This window comes from Mustela putorius, unplaced genomic scaffold, assembly GCF_011764305.1.
Source record: "Mustela putorius furo isolate JIRA1106 unplaced genomic scaffold, ASM1176430v1.1 tig00001709_pilon_pilon_pilon, whole genome shotgun sequence".
Lineage (NCBI taxonomy): Eukaryota > Metazoa > Chordata > Mammalia > Carnivora > Mustelidae > Mustela > Mustela putorius.
Window position 1 is genome coordinate 1 of NW_025421850.1, and position 19205 is coordinate 19205.

Below are 19205 nucleotides of genomic sequence, written 5' to 3' on the forward strand. Positions count from 1 at the left end.
TTGAACAGGGAGCCCAGGTTAGGGGCTCGATCCCAGGAATCATGACCTGAGCTGACGGCAGATGCTTAATAACTGAGTCACCCAGTGTCCCCTAATTTGGGGAATATATTAATGTCTAATAGTGTTAAATCTTTTGATCCATGAATGTGGATATCTTTCCATTTATTTAGAAGTTCTTTTATTTCTTTTAACAATGTTTGTAGTTTTTCATATGCATATAAGTTTTATACTATCTGTTAAGTTGTAAGAATTTATTATTAATGCTGTGATAAATGGAATTGTTTTCCTTTTTTTTTTTTTAATAGATTTTATTTATTTATTTGACAGAGACAGAGAGATTACAAGTCGACAGGCAGGCAGAGAGGTGGGGGAAGCAGGCCCCCTTCTCAGCAGAGAGCCTGATATGGGGCTGAATCCCAGTACCCTGAGATCATGACCTGAGCTGAAGGCAGAGGCTTAACCCCTGACCACCCAGGTGTTCCTTGTTTTCCTTTTTTTTCTTTTTTTTAAGATTTTATTCATTTTTGACAGACACAGCAATAGATGGAACCAGCACGTGGTGATTAGTATAAAAAAGTTAGAAGCCGGCTCCCCGCTGATCATGGACACCCCCGGTTCAAGGCTCGCCCCATGACTCCGGGAATCACGACCTGAAGCAAAGGCATACATTCACAACTTATACCCGAACCCTGCGCCCCCTGTTTTCCCTTTTTAATGAAAGATTTCCTGTTAGGGAGAGCGAGCGGTGCCGGAATGGGTGAAAGGGTAGCAGGAAAGATAGGGAATATTTCGCAGAACTCTGTGCCAGCCTGTAGTCAGCATCCTTATGCAGACGTGGCTCTTTATCTCATGACCATGAGACCATGACTTGATCCCACATCAAAGTTTCTCTTCTCAACGGATCCATTCAAGTTACCCCCTGTGAATTGTTTTTCATGAATTTCCTTTTCAGATTGTTCATGTCATTGCTGTGTATATAATACCATTTATTTTTTTATATGTGATCTTGTGCAACCTTTGCTAAAACTAACTGCTTTAAGTTTTAGTAATTTTTTTTAGTGGGTTCCTTAAGACTTTTTTATATACAAAGGTATGTATCTATATCTATAAATGGACTTTTGCTTCTTTCTTTTTAGTACTTGCGGCCTTTTTTAATATCCTTTTCTTTCCAAATTAAAACCTCTAATATAGTGTTTAATAGAAGCATGTGAGTTCATTGAGCATTTATTTTTGTTCCTGATCTTCGGAAGAACCATGCATATCTTTTAACCATTGATTGGGATGTTAGCTGTTGAGGTTTTCCCTAATAACCGTTATCGGGTTTAGGAACATTGAAGTATTTTTTTCAGGAAAAGGTATTGTAGTTTGTCAATTTTTTTTTCCTCCTCTGTTGATCTAATTGTGTGATTTTTGTTACCAATTCACATTTTAATAGTGTGCTTCTTCTATTCTTTGATTTTGTGAAAAGTCTCATGCACTTAATATCAATTAAAGACTAAGTTATTATCACATATTGGATACATTCTAAAACACCCGTGAGAGTAAGTGAGGATTTCCCATAGAGAGTATAATATAAGAAGGTGGTCACAGAGGAAAATGAGATGATTATAAATAAGTATATCACTTTCCATGTTGTCATTTGTTATGTAATTAATTAGCAGTTCGTAAATTTTAATTTAATGAGAACTTCCAATCTAAGTTAGGTTTGGTGGTTTTTTTGCTTTACTAGTAATTTTGTGCTTTGTCTACAGCTATTGATGGGTCTGAAAAGCATGTCTGGTAACATGGGAAGTTTTTTTTTTTGTGCTCCTTATTTGGTTTCCTGTGTACTGATAGAAACACTTAAAAAAGAAGACAGTTGCCCTCTTGAACAACCCCTGTTTGACAGAAAATCTCCATGTGTCTACTATATGTGGTTTTTTTTTTTTTTTCAATAAAATACAGTGCAGTACTACAAAAATATTATCTCTTAAGACTTTTTTAAGATTTCATATTATTTATTAGAGAGAGAGAGCATGAGTGGAGAGAGGAGCAGAGGAGGAGGAACGAACAGGGACAAGCAATTCTGCACTGAGTATGGAGGCTGACACAAAGACTCAATAATTCCAGGATCCTGAGATCATGGCCTGAGCTGAAAGCAGAGTCAGAAATGCTTAACCAAATTGAGCTACTCAATGGCGCCCCTCTTAGGACTTTCTTAATACATTTTATTCTCTCTAGCCTGCTGTGTATTGGAGACTATAGTATATGATAGATATAACATACAAAATATATGTTAATTGACTGTTTTTTATCAGTAAGGCTTCCAGTCAGCAGTAGGGGTGTTAGTAGTTAAGTTTTTTGGGGGGGTTAAGTTATATGGGGATTTTCAGCTGCTCAGGAGGGTCAGTGCTCCTAACTCCCAAGTTTGTTCAATTGTCAACTGTATAAGTTTTTAAATAAAGGAAGAGAATCAGCATCTTATTTTGCAGTGAATATATACATGACAAATAAATGTAGAAAAACTTGAAACTTTGTGAATCCTGTAGTTTCATAAATTATCATTTTAACAATATCAAGATGCTGGAATTTACCTCCTCTCTGGTAGAAGAAATGTTTTGTGTGGGAAAAAAATCAAATTGTGGATTATTTTCCATCATGTAATTATTATACTTTTGTAGGGAACCTGGAGCTGTACAATAGGAAACAGCCATAAACAAATCCTCAATTAGACTCTGATTGAGAATTAGAACTAGATATTTTGCTTTCACTTTTCATTTTTTTTGCTTTGTTCCTTTGAACTACTAGTGCTTATAAGGTTAGTGGTCTACATCTCTCTTCTCCCTACCTCTATCCTCTCTCTTTTTTTTTTTTTTTTTATTAAAGATATTTTATTTATTTATTTGACAGAAAGAGATGACAAGTAAGTAGAGAGGCAGGCAAGAGGGAGAGGACAAGGGAAGCAGGTTTCCTGGCAGGGCAGACAAAACACAATGCGGGGCTCTATCCTAGTACCCTGAGAATCATGACCTGAGCCAAAGGCAGAGGCTTTAAAAAAAAAAAAAAAAAAAATAAAAAAAACAACTTTAAACCAATGAGCCATACCCAGGTGCCCCTCTTTTTGTTCTTAAATTTTTTTTTTTTTTTTTAAAGAGTTTTTACTATTTGACAGATCACAAGTAGTAGCAGAGAGGCAGGCAGGAGAGGAGGGAAGCAGGCTCCCTGCTGAGCAGAGATCCCCCGATTCGGGGCTCGATCCCAGGACCCTGGGATCAGGACCTGAGCCGAAGGCAGAGGCTTTAACCCACAGAGCCACCCGGTGCCCCTAAAGTAATGTCTCTTGGTTTTGTAATCACTACTAGCAGGTTACTATGAAAAAGCTCTGAGTTTCAAGGTATTAAAAAATTAATTATGGTCATAGTATTTTGGGTGAGACTACCTGTTATACTCTTTACAAGTAACTTGGTTATATATATATATTTTCAGCTTTAATATTAATATTTATTCATGATAAATTGACAATTAAAATGATACATAATTCCAAGTGTATGTGGCTTGAAATAATTTAATATATGTATACATTGTGAAATATTCACCAAAATCAACTAATTAAAAAGAAGACTGCTGCACAGTTACCATTTCTTTCCTTTTCTTTCTTTTCTTCCTCTTTCTTCTTTTCTTTTTCTTTCTTTTTTTTTGGGTTTTTGTAGAGATAACACTGAATATTTACTTTCTTTTAGTAAACTTCAAGTAATATAAAATTTTTTTAAAAAAGATTTTTTATTATTATTTGACAGACAAAGAGAGATCACAAGTAGGAGGCACAGAGGCAGCCAGACAGAGGAGAGGGGGAAGCAGGCTCCCTGCTGAGCAGAGAGCCACAGTGTGGGGCATGATCCCAGGACCCTGGGATCATGACCTGAGCTGACGGCAGAGGCTTTAACCCACTGAGCCACCCAGGCGCCCCTCAAGTATATAACATTGTTAACATTGTAGAATAGCCATTCTATAAGATGTTTTAAACCGTAGAAATATCCTAGCTGAAATGTCAGCATTTAAGATCTAAGCAATGATAATTACCTATTCTAAGCTTAAATTAGTTGAGAGGTCTTGGAGACTATTGCAGAAAGTTACTGCAATTCTCCCAATTTAGTCATGGATAGTCCAAATTCTTTTGGTTCAGCTAAAAAAAGATCTTTGTTATATTGGACCAAGTCATCAAATGGTATATTGGTAAAAGTCCATTTGTGAGATGTTTGATTAGCTGAAACTTTTATGTCTTCCTTGAACTGCATTATTAGGAATTATCTGAAATCATATGAATAATTGAAGAACAATAAATAGGTTTTTTTAAATTGAGAATATTGACTGATGAAAACTATGAAACTATTTCTAAAGTTAAAATAGTGAGTGGGATGCCCCATCATGAGCCCACAACTTATATACTGTCTTATAATGTGTTAAAAATGAGCTAGCACATCTAATTGGAGGGTCAGAACCATAAATCGCAGCACTTCTTTCAAAATTAAAAAGACAAATCAACATAGCTGTGTAATAGAAGCAGGCATATTTAGTGACTGTAAGTTATTTCTTCTAAGTATTCAAGATATTTTTAAAAAATAACATGTACAGCAAAAAAAGCAAAAAGATTGTTTAACTTAACCATTTTCTAATAAATGTTTCCATTTAGGTTAGAGTAGTCACTTTTCTAAAAATTTTTTTTATTTATTTATTTGAGGTAGAGAAAAAGAGCAAGAGGGAAGCAAGCATGAGGTAGGGATTGGGCAGAGGGAAGAGAGAGAAAAGGACCCCCTTCTGAGCAGAGAGCAGGTTGTTGGGCTGGATCCCAGGATCCTGTCATCATTACCTGAGCCAAAGGCAGATGCTTAACTGGCTGAGCTGCCCCAAGTGGCCTCTGTTTCCATTTGAGTTCCATCATTCTGTAGAGTCCTTAAAAATCTGGAAGACTGACTTCTCTTCTTTGCCATTTATGGAGTAGATAAAAATGAGACTACTCACTAGAGAAAAATGGATAGATGGTTATTTAGGTACTGAAGTTGTGATGATGAGTCTTTTTCATTTACTTCACGCATTTTACACGATATACAGTCATCACATACACTAAAAACAGTCATTCCCATACACTTTTTTAGTTTTTAAAATGTAATAGGTGATGAGATCTTTTGAAGTTGTGCAAGTCTCTGTAGATAGCAATGCATATTCTAGTATATACTTAAAAATGGTAATAGTGACTTCTATTAGATGATCCTGTGACAAAATACATAGATAGTTCTATCATCATCACATGTATAAATTGTGAAGTTATGTGTAACAGCAGCTTGGAAGCATTTTATATTATGAAAATGATACATTTCTTTTAAACACTCTTAAGGTAAGAAAAACTTAACTAGATTGTTAATGTATGTTCTTTAAAAAAAAACATATATACATGTATGGCCTTTTTAATGTGAAAAAATACTGGGTTTCTTTTTCTTGTTTTCATGACTGCAGGAAGCATATGTGCCTCTCATTCTTACTCCAAAGCTACCAACTGCCAGGTCCTTGATTTACAATGTTTGTAAGAAAGAAATACAGAGGCAAAGATTTGGGCTTCATATGCTGGAGGACTTTGTTGATTCCTTTACAGAGGATGCTCTTGGCTTGCGGTATCCACTCTTCCTCTCTCATGTACACAGGTTAAATTAAGTTTAAAAATGTTAAACTTGTTTCATTGTTTCCTTTTAAGTTGTTTCTGAGGAATACTGTAAATGTGCATATATCACTATTAACTAAAATTTGGATTCTTTGGGTCCCTAGGGCTTCATTTTGCAGATGTGTCCCTAGTCTATTTCATGCTATGGCAGTTTTTTGAGGTGTGATGGGCTTTTTTAAAAAGTTGACATATAATTCATACACCATCAAATTCACCCTCTTAAAGTGTACAGTTCAGTGATTTTTATTATTATTCATAGCCGTGTACCCATAACCAGTATCTAATTCCAGAACATGCTCATTATTACCACAACCCCAAAAAGAATCCCTGCACCAACTAGGAGTCACTCTTCATTCCCCCCTACTCCTTCATCTCCCCTAGCAACCACCCATTTTCTTCTCTTGTCTATTTTCTTCTGTATGGATTTAACCTGTCCTCGATATTTCATATAAATATAATCAATGTGATATGATTATATTATAAGCCCTTTGTATCTAGCTTCTTTTATTTTTGCATAAATTTTGTTAAAGTTCAATCTGCGTTGTAGCATGAATCAGTGCTTCATTCCTATTTATTATTTTTTTTTAAAAAAAAGATTTTATTTTATTTATTTGACAGACAGAGCTCACAAGTAGGCAGAGAGGCAGGCAGAGAGAGAGGAGGAAGCAGGCTCCCTGCGGAGCAGCAGAGAGCCTGATGTGGGGCTCAATCCCGGAACCCTGGGATCATGACCTCTGCCTAAGCAGAGGCTTAACCCACTGAACCACTCAGGGCGCCCTGCTTCATTCCTTTTTATGGATGAATAATATTCTCTTTTATGGATATGCCGCATTTTGTTTATCCATCATCAGTTGATGGACTTTTGGGGTTGTTTTCCACTTTCTAGCTGTTAACGAATAATGCTGCTGTAAACATTTGTATAGTTTTTGTATGGCTATTTCTCTGCAGTTAGTTGTGGATGGAATTTGCGGGGTCATATGGTGACTCTATATATTTAACATTATGAAAAACTCCAAAACTATTTTCTAAAAGCACATTTACCATTTTACATTCCCATAAGTAGTGGATGAAAGTTACCATTTATATTTGTCACCAACACTTGTACTACTCTCTTTCTGTTTTTAAAATTTTTATTTTATTTTCATTTTATTTATTTTTATTGATCTATAATGTATTATTCTTTTTCAGGGGTACAGTTACTATCTTTTTGATGTTATAGCCATTTTTGTGGGTGTAAAGTGGCATCCTTATTATATAGGTTTGATTTGCATTTCATGTTGAGCATCTTTTCATATGGTAGTTGGGCCATTTCTGTATTTTTTGGGGGAAATGTATATTTACGTCCGCTTTGACCATTTCTTTTTTTTGGGTTTCTCTCTGTTGTGGTAGCTTTTTAAAATGAAATAAAAGGGGTGCCTGGGTGGCTCAGTGGGTTAAAGCCTCTGCCTTTAGCTCAGGTCATGATCCCAGGGTCCTGGGATCGAGCTCTAGCATCGGGCTCCTCTGCTCAGCAGGGGAGCCTGTCCTTTCCCTTCCTCTCTCTCTGCCCCCTGCCTCTCTCTCTCCTACTTGTCATCTCTGTCAAATGAATAAATAAAATTTTTTTTAAATTTAAAAAATAAAAAAATTAAATAATTTTTCAGGCGTATAAAAAGAATGTAAAGAATAAGACAAAACAAAAACTCATGTACCATTCAGCATGTGCCATCCATGAGAAATGGATCATTGCTAGTCCATTTGTACACCTACCCAATTAACTCACTTCCTTCCCTGAAATAGGCACCACCTCATTTTGGCATTATTTACCCCATATATTTCTTCGACTTTTTTGTTTTCGAGAGAGGGTTCCGGAGAGAGAGAGAGAAAAGGAGAGAAAGAAAGTGTATACACCAAGCACGTGCATGAGGGATTGGGGCTGAGAGGAGAGAGAGAACCTTAAGCAGACTCCATGCCCAGTGCAGATGCTGCTTGATGGGGCTGATCTCACTACCCTGAGATCATGACCTGAGCCAAAACCAAGAGTTGGTCACTTAACCTACTGAGCCACCCAGGTGTCCCCTCTTAGACTTACAAAGCTTATTTATTATCCTCCATCAGTATGTCCTATTGTTTAACCATATTTAAAAAAACTGGGGCTTTGGGTGGCTCAGTTGGTTTAAGTGTCTGCCTTTGGGCTCATTCATAATCCCAGCATCCTGGGATGGAGCCCTGTGTCAGGCTTCCTGCTCTGTGGAGCCTGCTTTTCCCTCTCCTTCTGCAACCCCTCCCTGCTTGTGTGCTCTCTCTCTCTCAAATAAATAAATAAAATATTACAAAGAATTTTATATAAATGATACATAATGTATGAATTCTCCTGCAGTTCGATTTTTATATTTATGAATTCATTCTTGTGGATTCACATAGCTCTATTTATTCATTTCATTCAGTGCTGTTTTAGTATTCCATTGTATGAATATACACTGTGGTGATATTTGATTATATTTAAAAAAAACTATTGGTGGTGGGGCGCCTGGGTGGCTTAGTGGGTTAAAGCCTCTGCCTTCAGCTCAGGTCATGATCCCAGGGTCCTGGGATCATCGAGTCCCACATCGGGCTCTCTGCTCAGCAGGGAGCCTGCTCCCCCCCCAACCCCCCCGCTGCCTGCCTCTCTGCCTACTTGTGATCTTTGCTTTGTCAAATAAATAAATAAAATATTTAAAAAAAACTATTGGTGGATTTATATTTGTACTTATAAATGTAACTCCCAAACCACTGCTTTTCTCTTAATGAAGTGAGATTTAGTCCTAGAAGGTAATTTACCTTGGAAGCTTTATTAAAACATAAATTTACCATTGATTTTCATCTAACTAGAGATCTTTATTTCCACTGAAAATATGGTTTTTGTTCTTAGTTTGCTCCCCCTTTTTAATATCAGAAAATCCAGCAAACAAGAACCAAGTGTTGCAAATGCCCCATCTTGATCATCATAGTTTCTGTGTAGACCCATACATGAGAATGGAATGAATCCTTTATACAACTGGATAAATCTGAAAATAGATTTCCCCTTAAAATCTGATTATAGTTTTTACACCATACTGAATTTGGGAAGGAATGTAACACACCCACTGTAGGCAGATCTCAATACTTACTGTTTTCTGGGGTGCCTGGATGGCTCAGTCGGTTGGTCAGCTGCCTTTGGTTTGATCAGGATCCCAGGGTGCTGGGATTGAGCCCCATGTCAGGCTCCCTGCTCAGTGGGGAGTCTATTTCTCCCTCTGCTTGTGTGGGCTCTCTCTCCCAAATAAATAAATAAAATCTTAAAAAAAAAAACTCTTTTCTAATTCTTTTTTTTAAAAAAGATTTTATTTATTTGACAGAAAGAGATCACAAGTAGGCAGAGGCAGGCAGAGAGAGAGGAGAGGGGGAAGCAGGCTCCCTGCCTAACAGAGAGCCCGATGTGGGGCTCAATACCAGGACCCTGAGATCATGACCCGAGCCAAAGGCAGAGGCTTAACCCACTGAGCCACGCAGGCACCCCTTCTTTTCTAATTCTAATGACAAATTGAATACCAAGTGAATTACAGGTGTATATCTATTTTTACATAGTCTAAGTGGGTTTTAGCTCAATTTATCCTTCTGTTTAGGCAGGAGGTTGCCTGATAATGTTCTATTGATTTCATTTGTATAATGTTTATGAATGTAGTGTGAAAATAAAGGAATATACTGAAAATAGAAAATTTTAGACTATCTGGCATCTCTATTTTCTGTTTCGTGCTCTTCTTTCTGTCTTGTACAATACTTATTATATTTGAAGAACTTGGATTTCCATTTGATTTTCTCTTACAACTTAATTAGTAGTTCCTTATGGCTGCTAGATGCTTAGTATTCTTTGATGACCTTTGCTTGTTTCCATGAATATTTTTAATGATCCAGGAAAGATTATAGTGTTGTATGTTGTAAGCTTTCGAAAGAGAATTTGTTTATTCCACAAATAGGTAGTGCATGCTAAGTATGGATGGGGTTGGCCTCAGGGTTGAGTAGATGATTAGGTACCTATGAAAAGTTGATTTACACAGTACTATCGCATACCCATACCTAAACACATGGGATGAATAAGGTCTCATGAATCTTACCCATTTGGCATTTATCCTGGTGTCCCATATGAGGTGCGGTTCCAGTTTTATTTTACCTGACAGGTATAAGATTGCTCTAGTATTATTTGTTGAATAATTTATCTTCTGCACTGATTTGCATTAATATCTATATCAGTTCAGCAGACAGTCGTCACTGATGTGCTAACTCTTTTTGTAAAAAAAATAAGTTTTATTGGAACACAGCTTGTGTTCATATCATTTACATGTTGTCTATGGCTTCTTTTGTGCTAAAATGTTAGAGTTGATTAGCTATGACAGTGCCTATATGGTCTGTAAGTCTAAAGTTACTTATTGTCTGCCCCTTTAAGGGAAAGTATCCTAACTCTTAATCTAGATCATATGTTAAATTTGTATATGTATATGTTTGTGTGTGTATATATATATATATTTTTTTTTTTTTAAGATTTTATTAATTCGAGAGGGAGAGAAAGTGAGCATGCAAGCTCAGGAGCAACTTGGGGGCGCTGGTGATGGGGGGGGCGGGGAGGGAGAAGCAGACTCCCTACTGAGCATGGAGCCCAATGCAGGGCTTGTCTCAGGACCCCGGGATCATGACCTGAGTCGAAGGCAGATGTTTAATCAACTGAGCCATCCAGACACCCCTGTTTCTGTATATTTCTTATCTCCTTATTTTTTCTATTAATCTTTTAAGTTCCAGTACTTTGCTCTTCTATTTATTTTAGCATTTGGTTATTTAAAAGGACTAGTCTTCTCCCCCATTTCATATTTTTGACCTTACTTGTTTTCCTGTATAGACTTCAGAACCCACTTACTAGATTAAAAAAAAAATTTTGTTGGAATTTTATTGGGATTACTTTTAAACTTACATATTAGCCCCTAGTAAAATGTAAGACCCACCAAAAAACTATTAGAACAAGTAGGAGTGCTTCAGTCAGTGAAGTATGTGACTCTTGATATCAGCGTTGAAAGTTTGGGCCCCATATTGGGTCTAGAGACAATTTAAAAATAAAATCTCAAAAAAAAAAAAATCTTTTAGAACTGATAAATGGATTCAGGGATGCCTGGGTGGCTCAGTTGGTTAAGTGTGTGCCTTTGGCCCAGGTCATGATCTCAGGGTCCTGGGATGGAGTCCCACATTGAGCTCCTTACTTTCGAGGAGTCTTGTCTTCTGCGCTTCCTCCTGCTTGTTCTCTCTTTCTCTCTCTCTCACTCTGTGTCTCTCTCTCAAATTAAAATAGATTAAAAAAAAAAAGAACTGATATGGTTTCAGTAAAGTTGTAGGATGCAGAATCAATATTCAGATATCCATTTCATGTCTGTACACTAACAATGAGGCAGCACAAAGAGCAGTTAAAAAAACCAATTCCATATACAATCACACCACAAATAATAAAATACCTAGGAATAAACCTGACCAAAGAGGTGAAAAAGATCCATCCTCTGAAAACTGTAAGACACTGATGAAAGAAATTGAAGATGACACAGAGAAATGGAAAAGACATTTGATGCTCATGGACTGGAAGAACAAATATGTTAAAAATGTCCATACTACCTAAAGTAATCTATAGATTTAAATGCAATTCCTATCAAAATATCAACAGCATTTTTCACAGGACTAAAACAATCTGAAAAAGCCATTTATTGAGCACATTCATTCCGTGCAAAGAACTAGACAGAATGCTGTCACAAAAGAAGAGATATTCATGGACTCTATGCACAAGAAACTCGCAATCTAAACTGGTATTAAAATGAAAACCTAAAGAAATAGATTGTAAAGTAGAACATACTTTAAGGAGCTTAAGAGCACTACAGGTAAAGCACCACAGGATTTAAAGGAGGACAGCTGTACTTTTGTTGGTAGAGATCACGAAAGGCTTTCAGTCTTGGCCCTAAGAAAGAAGCAGATTGTCGAAAACTCAAGAAAATTAATCCTAGACAAAATGAATACATAAGTAAATAAGTATCTTTCTTGTATATGACCACTAGTTAGAAGAAATAATGTTTAAGAGAACACAGTATTAATTATGGTAACAAAAGATAAAGTTCTTAAATGTATATATTTTTCCTATGTTAATTCTAAGAACTCTATGGAGAATATGTAAATGCTAACTGATTTCAACAGATTCATACAGCTGTACATATTAAACAGTTATAATATTGTTGGACAGAAAAAAGATAATGTCAATTTTCTGTAAGCTAATTTGTGAGAGGTTTTTTTTTTTACATTTTTAAAAACTTTCTAGTATAGCTATTTTAGGTGTACAATCTAGTGATTCAGCAGTTGCATATATTAGTGATCATGAACATAAGTATACTCTTTTTTTAAATCATTTTTATTTTTAAAGATTTTATTTTTATGTGATCTCCATGTACAGTGTGGGGTTTGAACTGAAACCCTGAGACGAACAGTCACATGCTCTACTGACTGAGCTAGCCAGGTGTTCCAAGATAACTGTGCTCTTGTTTTTTTTAAGATTTTATTTATTTATTTGACAGAGAGAAATCACAAGTAGATGGAGAGGCAGGCAGAGAGAGAGAGAGGGAAGTGTTTCCCTTCTGAGCAGAGAGCCCGATGTGGGACTCGATCCCAGGACCCTGAGATCATGACCTGAGCCGAAGGCAGCGGCTTAACCCACTGAGCCACCCAGGTGCCCCGATAACTGTGCTCTTAATCTCCTTCACCTATTTTGCCCATTCCCCCCACCCACCCACTTCCCCTCTGGTAACCATCTGTCTGATCTTTATACTTAAGGGTCTATTTTTGTTTTTTTTTCCCCTTTGTTTCCTTAAATTCCATATATGTGTGAGAGCATATGGCATTTGTCTTCTCTAACTTACTTTGCTTAGCATTATACCTTCTAGATCCATCCATGTTGTTGGCAAATGGCAAAGTTTCATTCTTTTTGATGGCTGCATAATATGACATGGTATATACATGTCACATCTTTATCCATTCATCTGTCCTGTGGACACTTGGGCTTCTTCCATATCTTGACTATTATATGTAAATAGTGCTGCAGTAAACATAGGGGTACTTATATTCTTTTATTTATGTTTAAATATTTTATTTATCTGTGAAAAGAAGGAGAACGCGTACAAGCTGGGGGAGTGGCAGGCCCAGAGAGAAGCAGGCTCCGAGCCTGATGTGGAACTTGATCCCAGGACCCTGGGATCATGACCTGAGCCAAAGGCAGATGCTTAACTGACTGAGCCACCCAGGCCTCCCATCCCACCTATATCCTTTTAAATTTAATGTTTTCATATTCTTTGGGTAAATACCCATTAGTGCATTTACTAGGTTGTAGGGTAGTTCTATATTTATTTTATTTTTATAAAGACTTTTTTTTATTTGTCAGAGTGCATGCATGCTCAAGCGGGGGGAACAGCAGGCAGAGGAGGAAGCACTGAATAGGGAGCCTGATGTGAGGCTTGATTCCAGGACCCTGGGATCATGACCTGCACCAAAGGCAGAAGCTTAATGGCTGAGCCACCCAGGTGTCCCAATTTTTAAAGATTTTATTTTTAAGTTATCTCCACACCCAGTGTGGGGCTCAAACACACAACCCCAATATCAGGAGTTGCATGCTCTACTGATTAAGCCAGCCGGGTACCCCTAGTTTGCTTTTTTTTTTTTTTTTTTTTTTTTTTTTAATTTTTTATTTTTTATAAACATATATTTTTATCCCCAGGGGTACAGGTCTGTGAATCACCAGGTTTACACACTTCACAGCACTCACCAAATCACATACCCTCCCAAATGTCCATAATCCCACCCCCTTCTCCCAAACCCCCTCCCCCCGGCAACCCTCAGTTTGTTGTGAGATTAAGAGTCACTTATGGTTTGTCTCCCTCCCAATCCCATCTTGTTTCATTTATTCTTCTACCCACTTAAGCCTCCATGTTGCATCACCACTTCCTCATATCAGGGAGATCATATGATAGTTGTCTTTCTCTGCTTGACTTATTTCGCTAAGCATGATACGCTCTAGTTCCATCCATGTTGTTGCAAATGGCAAGATTTCATTTCTTTTGATGGCTGCATAGTATTCCATTGTGTATATATACCACATCTTCTTGATCCATTCATCTGTTGATGGACATCTAGGTTCTTTCCATAGTTTGGCTATTGTGGACATTGCTGCTATAAACATTCGGGTGCATGTGTCCCTTTGGATCACTACATTTGTATCTTTAGGGTAAATACCCAATAGTGCAATTGCTGGGTCATAGGGCAGTTCTATTTTCAACATTTTGAGGAACCTCCATGCTGTTTTCCAGAGTGGCTGCACCAGCTTGCATTCCCACCAACAGTTGTAGGAGGGTTCCCCTTTCTCCGCATCCTCGCCAGCATCTGTCATTTCCTGACTTGTTGATTTTAGCCATTCTGACTGGTGTGAGGTGATATCTCATTGTGGTTTTGATTTGTATTTCCCTGATGCCGAGTGATATGGAGCACTTTTTCATGTGTCTGTTGGCCATCTGGATGTCTTCTTTGCAGAAATGTCTGTTCATGTCTTCTGCCCATTTCTTGATTGGATTATTTGTTCTTTGGGTGTTGAGTTTGCTAAGTTCTTTATAGATTCTGGACACTAGTCCTTTATCTGATATGTCGTTTGCAAATATCTTCTCCCATTCTGTCAGTTGTCTTTTGATTTTGTTAACTGTTTCCTTTGCTGTGCAAAAGCTTTTGATCTTGATGAAATCCCAATAGTTCATTTTTTGCCCTTGCTTCCCTTGCCTTTTGCGTTGTTCCTAGGAAGATGTTGCTGCGGCAGAGGTCGAAGAGGTTGCTGCCCGTGTTCTCCTCAAGGATTTTGATGGATTCCTTTCGTACATTGAGGTCCTTCGTCCATTTTGAGTCTATTTTTGTGTGTGGTGTAAGGAAATGGTCCAATTTCATTTTTCTGCATGTGGCTGTCCAATTTTCCCAGCACCATTTATTGAAAAGGCTGTCTTTTTTTCCATTGGACATTCTTTCCTGCTTTGTCGAAGATTAGTTGACCATAGATTTGAGGGTCTATTTCTGGGCTCTCTATTCTGTTCCATTGATCTATGTGTCTGTTTTTGTGCCAGTACCATGCTGTCTTGATGATGACAGCTTTGTAATAGAGCCTGAAGTCCGGAATTGTGATGCCACCAACGTTGGCTTTCTTTTTCAATATCCCTTTGGCTATTCGAGGTCTTTTTCTGGTTCCATATAAATTTTAGAATTATTTGTTCCATTTCTTTGAAAAAGATGGATGGTACTTTGATAGGAATTGCATTAAATGTGTAGATTGCTTTAGGTAGCATAGACATTTTCACAATATTTATTCTTCCAATCCAGGAGCATGGAACATTTTTCCATTTCTTTGTGTCATCCTCAATTTCTTTCATGAGTACTTTATAGTTTTCTGAGTATAGATTCTGTGTCTCTTTGGTTAGGTTTATTCCTAGGTATCTTATGGTTTTGGATGCAATTGTAAATGGGATTGACTCCTTAATATCTCTTTCTTCTGTCTTGCTGTTGGTGTAGAGAAATGCAACTGATTTCTGTGCATTGATTTTATATCCTGACACTTTACTGAATTCCTGTATAAGTTTCTAGCAGTTTTGGAGTGCAGTCTTTTGGGTTTTCCACATATAGTATCATATCATCTGCGAAGAGTGATAATTTGACTTCTTCTTTGCCGATTTGGATGCCTTTAATTTCTTTTTGTTGTCTGATTGCTGAGGCTAGGACCTCTAGTACGATGTTGAATAGCAGTGGTGATAATGGACATCCCTGCCGTGTTCCTGACCTTAGCGGAAAAGCTTTCAGTTTTTTCTCCATTGAGAATGATATTTGCGGTGGGTTTTTCATAGATGGCTTTGATGATATTGAGGTATGTGCCCTCTATCCCTACACTTTGAAGAGTTTTGATCAGGAAGGGATGTTGTACTTTGTCAAATGCTTTTTCAGCATCTATTGAGAGTATCATATGGTTCTTGTTCTTACTTTTATTGATGTGTTGTATCACATTGACTGATTTGCGGATGTTGAACCAACCTTGCAGCCCTGGAATAAATCCCACTTGGTCGTGGTGAATAATCTTTTTAATGTACTGTTGAATCCTATTGGCTAGTATTTTGTTGAGTATTTTCGCATCTGTGTTCATCAAGGATATCGGTCTATAGCTCTCTTTTTTGGTGGGATCCTTGTCTGGTTTTGGGATCAAGGTGATGCTGGCCTCATAAAATGAGTTTGGAAGTTTTCCTTCCATTTCTATTTTTGGAACAGTTTCAGGAGAATAGGAATTAGTTCTTCTTTAAATGTTTGGTAGAATTCCCCCGGGAAGCCGTCTGGCCCTGGGCTTTTGTTTGTTTGGAGATTTTTAATGACTGTTTCAATCTCCTTACTGGTTATGGGTCTGTTCAGGCTTTCTATTTCTTCCTGGTTCAGTTGTGGTAGTTTATATGTTTCTAGGAATGCATCCATTTCTTCCAGATTGTCAAATTTATTGCCGTAGAGTTGCTCATAGTATGTTCTTATAATAGTTTGTATTTCTTTGGTGTTAGTTGTGATCTCTCCTCTTTCATTCATGATTTTATTTATTTGGGTCCTTTCTCTTTTCTTTTTGATAAGTCGGGCCAGGGGTTTATCAATTTTATTAATTCTTTCAAAGAACCAGCTCCTAGTTTCGTTGATTTGTTCTATTGTTTTTTTTGGTTTCTATTTCATTGATTTCTGCTCTGATCTTTATGATTTCTCTTCTCCTGCTGGGCTTAGGGTTTCTTTCTTTGTTCTTTCTCCAGCTCCTTTAGGTGTAGGGTTAGGTTGTGTACCTGAGACCTTTCTTGTTTCTTGAGAAAGGCTTGGTACCGCTATATATTTTCCTCTCAGGACTGCCTTTGTTGTGTCCCACAGATTTTGAAACCGTTGTGTTTTCATTATCATTTGTTTTCCATGATTTTTTTCAATTCTTCTTTAATTTCCCGGTTGACCCATTCATTCTTTAGAAGGATACTGTTTAGTCTCCATGTATTTGGGTTCTTTCCAAACTTCCTTTTGTGGTTGAGTTCTAGCTTTAGAGCATTGTGGTCTGAAAATATGCAGGGAATGATCCCAATCTTTTGATACCGGTTGAGTCCTGATTTAGGACCGAGGATGTGATCTATTCTGGAGAATGTTCCATGTGCACTAGAGAAGAATGTGTATTCTGTTGCTTTGGGATGAAATATTCTGAATATATCTGTGATGTCCATCTGGTCCAGTGTGTCATTAAGGCCTTTATATCCTTGCTGACCTTTTGCTTGGATGACCTGTCCATTTCAGTGAGGGGGAGTGTTAAAGTCCCCTACTATCATTGTATTATTGTTGATGTGTTTCTTTGATTTTGTTATTAATTGGTTTATATAGTTGGCTGCTCCCACATTGGGGGCATAGATATTTAAAATTGTTAAATCTTCTTGTTGGACAGACCCTTTGAGTATGATATAGTGTCCTTCCTCATCTCTTATTATAGTCTTTGGCTTAAAATCTAATTGATCTGATATAAGGATTGCCACTCCTGCTTTCTTCTGATGTCCATTAGCATGGTAAATTCTTTTCCACCCCCTCACTTTAAATCTGGAGGTGTCTTCGGGCTTAAAATGTGTTTTCTTGGAGGCAACATATAGATGGGTTTTTTTGTTTTTTATCCATTCTGATACCCTGTGTCTTTTGACAGGGGCATTTAGCCCATTCACATTCAGGGTAACTATTGAGAGATATGAATTTAGTGCCATTGTATTGCCTGTAAGGTGACTGTTACTGTATATGGTCTCTGTTCCTTTCTGATCTACCACTTGTAGGCTCTCTCTCTTTGCTTAGAGGACCCCTTTCAAGATTTCCTGTAGAGCTGGTTTGGTATTTGCAAATTCTTTCAGTTGTTGTTTGTCCTGGAAGCTTTTAATCTCTCCTTCTATTTTCAATGATAGCCTAGCTGGATATAGTATTCTTGGCTGCATGTTTTTTCTCGTTTAGTGCTCTGAAAATATCATGCCAGCTCTTTCTGGCCTGCCAGGTCTCTGTGGATAAGTCAGCTGCCAATCTAATATTTTTACCATTGTATGTTACAGACTTCTTTTCCCCGGGCTGCTTTCAGGATTTTCTCTTTGTCATTGAGACTTGTAAATTTTACTATTAGGTGACGGGGGTGTGGGCCTATTCTTATTGATTTTGAGGGGCATTCTCTGAACCTCCTGAATTTTGATGCTCATTCCCTTTGCCATATTGGGGAAATTCTCCCCAATAATTCTCTCTCCAGTATACCTTCTGCTCCCCTCTCACTTTCTTCTTTCTTCTGGAATCCCAATTATTCTAATGTTGTTTCGTCTTATGGTGTCACTTATCTCTCGAATTCTCCCCTCGTGGTCCAGTAGCTGTTTGTCCCTCTTTTGATCAGCTTCTTTATTCTCTGTCATTTGGTCTTCTATATCACTAATTCTTTCTTCTGCCTCATTTATCCTAGCAGTGAGAGCCTCCATTTTTGATTGCACCTCATTAATAGCTTTTTTGATTTCAACTTGGTTAGATTTTAGTTCTTTTATTTCTCCAGAAAGGGCTTTTAGATCTCTCGAGAGGGTTTCTCTAATATCTTCCATGCCTTTTTCGAGCCCGGCTAGAACCTTGAGAATTGTCATTCTGAACTCTAGATCTGACATATTACCGATGTCTGTATTGATTAGGTCCCTAGCCTTCGGTACTGCCTCTTGTTCTTTTTTTTGTGTTGAATTTTTACGTCTTGTCATTTTGTCCAGATAAGAGTAAATGAAGGGGCAAGTAAAATACTAAAAGGGTGGCAACAACCCCAGGAAAATATGCTTTAACCAAATTAGAAGAGATCCAAAATCGTGAGTGGGGAGAAAGGGGATAAAAAGAGGTTCAAAAAGGAAGAGAGAAAAAAAAAAAAAAAAAAAAAAAAGAAAAGAAAAGAATTTTAAAAAAAGAAAACACCTAAGAAAAATGTAAAAAAAAAAAAAAAAAATATATATATATATATATATATTAGATAAACTAGTAAAAAATCGTTAAAAAAGAAAAAGGTAACAGTTAAAAAAAAAAAAAAATTTTACCCGAAGGCGAGAAAAAAAAAAAAAAGAAAAAAAAAATGAAAACGAAAAAATTAAATTAACTGCAAGACTAAAAAAAATCACAGGAAAAAAGCCATGAGTTCCGTGCTTGGCTTTCTCCTCCTCTGGAATTCTGCTGCTCTCCTTGGTATTGAAACCGCACTCCTTGGTAGGTGAACTTGGTCTCGGCTGGATTTCTTGTTGATCTTCTGGGGGAGGGGCCTGTTGTAGTGATTCTCAAGTGTCTTTGCCCCAGGCGGAATTACACCGCCCTTACCCTGGGCCGGGGTGAGTAATCCGCTCGGGTTTGCTTTCAGGAGCTTTTGTTCCCTGAGCGCTTTCCGTAG

General features: G+C 37.4%; 1 protein-coding gene across 1 annotated transcript in view; it reads left to right on the plus strand.

The window, feature by feature from the left end:
- The first annotated feature begins 5536 nt into the window (after nt 1–5536).
- The window catches only part of LOC123386997 (soluble lamin-associated protein of 75 kDa-like), a 31004-nt gene continuing 17335 nt past the window's right edge, over nt 5537–19205 (plus strand). The window contains 3 exon segments of the mRNA XM_045087956.1: nt 5537–5579; nt 5582–5655; nt 5657–5675. Of these exon segments, the coding sequence (XP_044943891.1) occupies nt 5552–5579; nt 5582–5655; nt 5657–5675 (121 nt within the window). The 5' untranslated portion in view covers nt 5537–5551.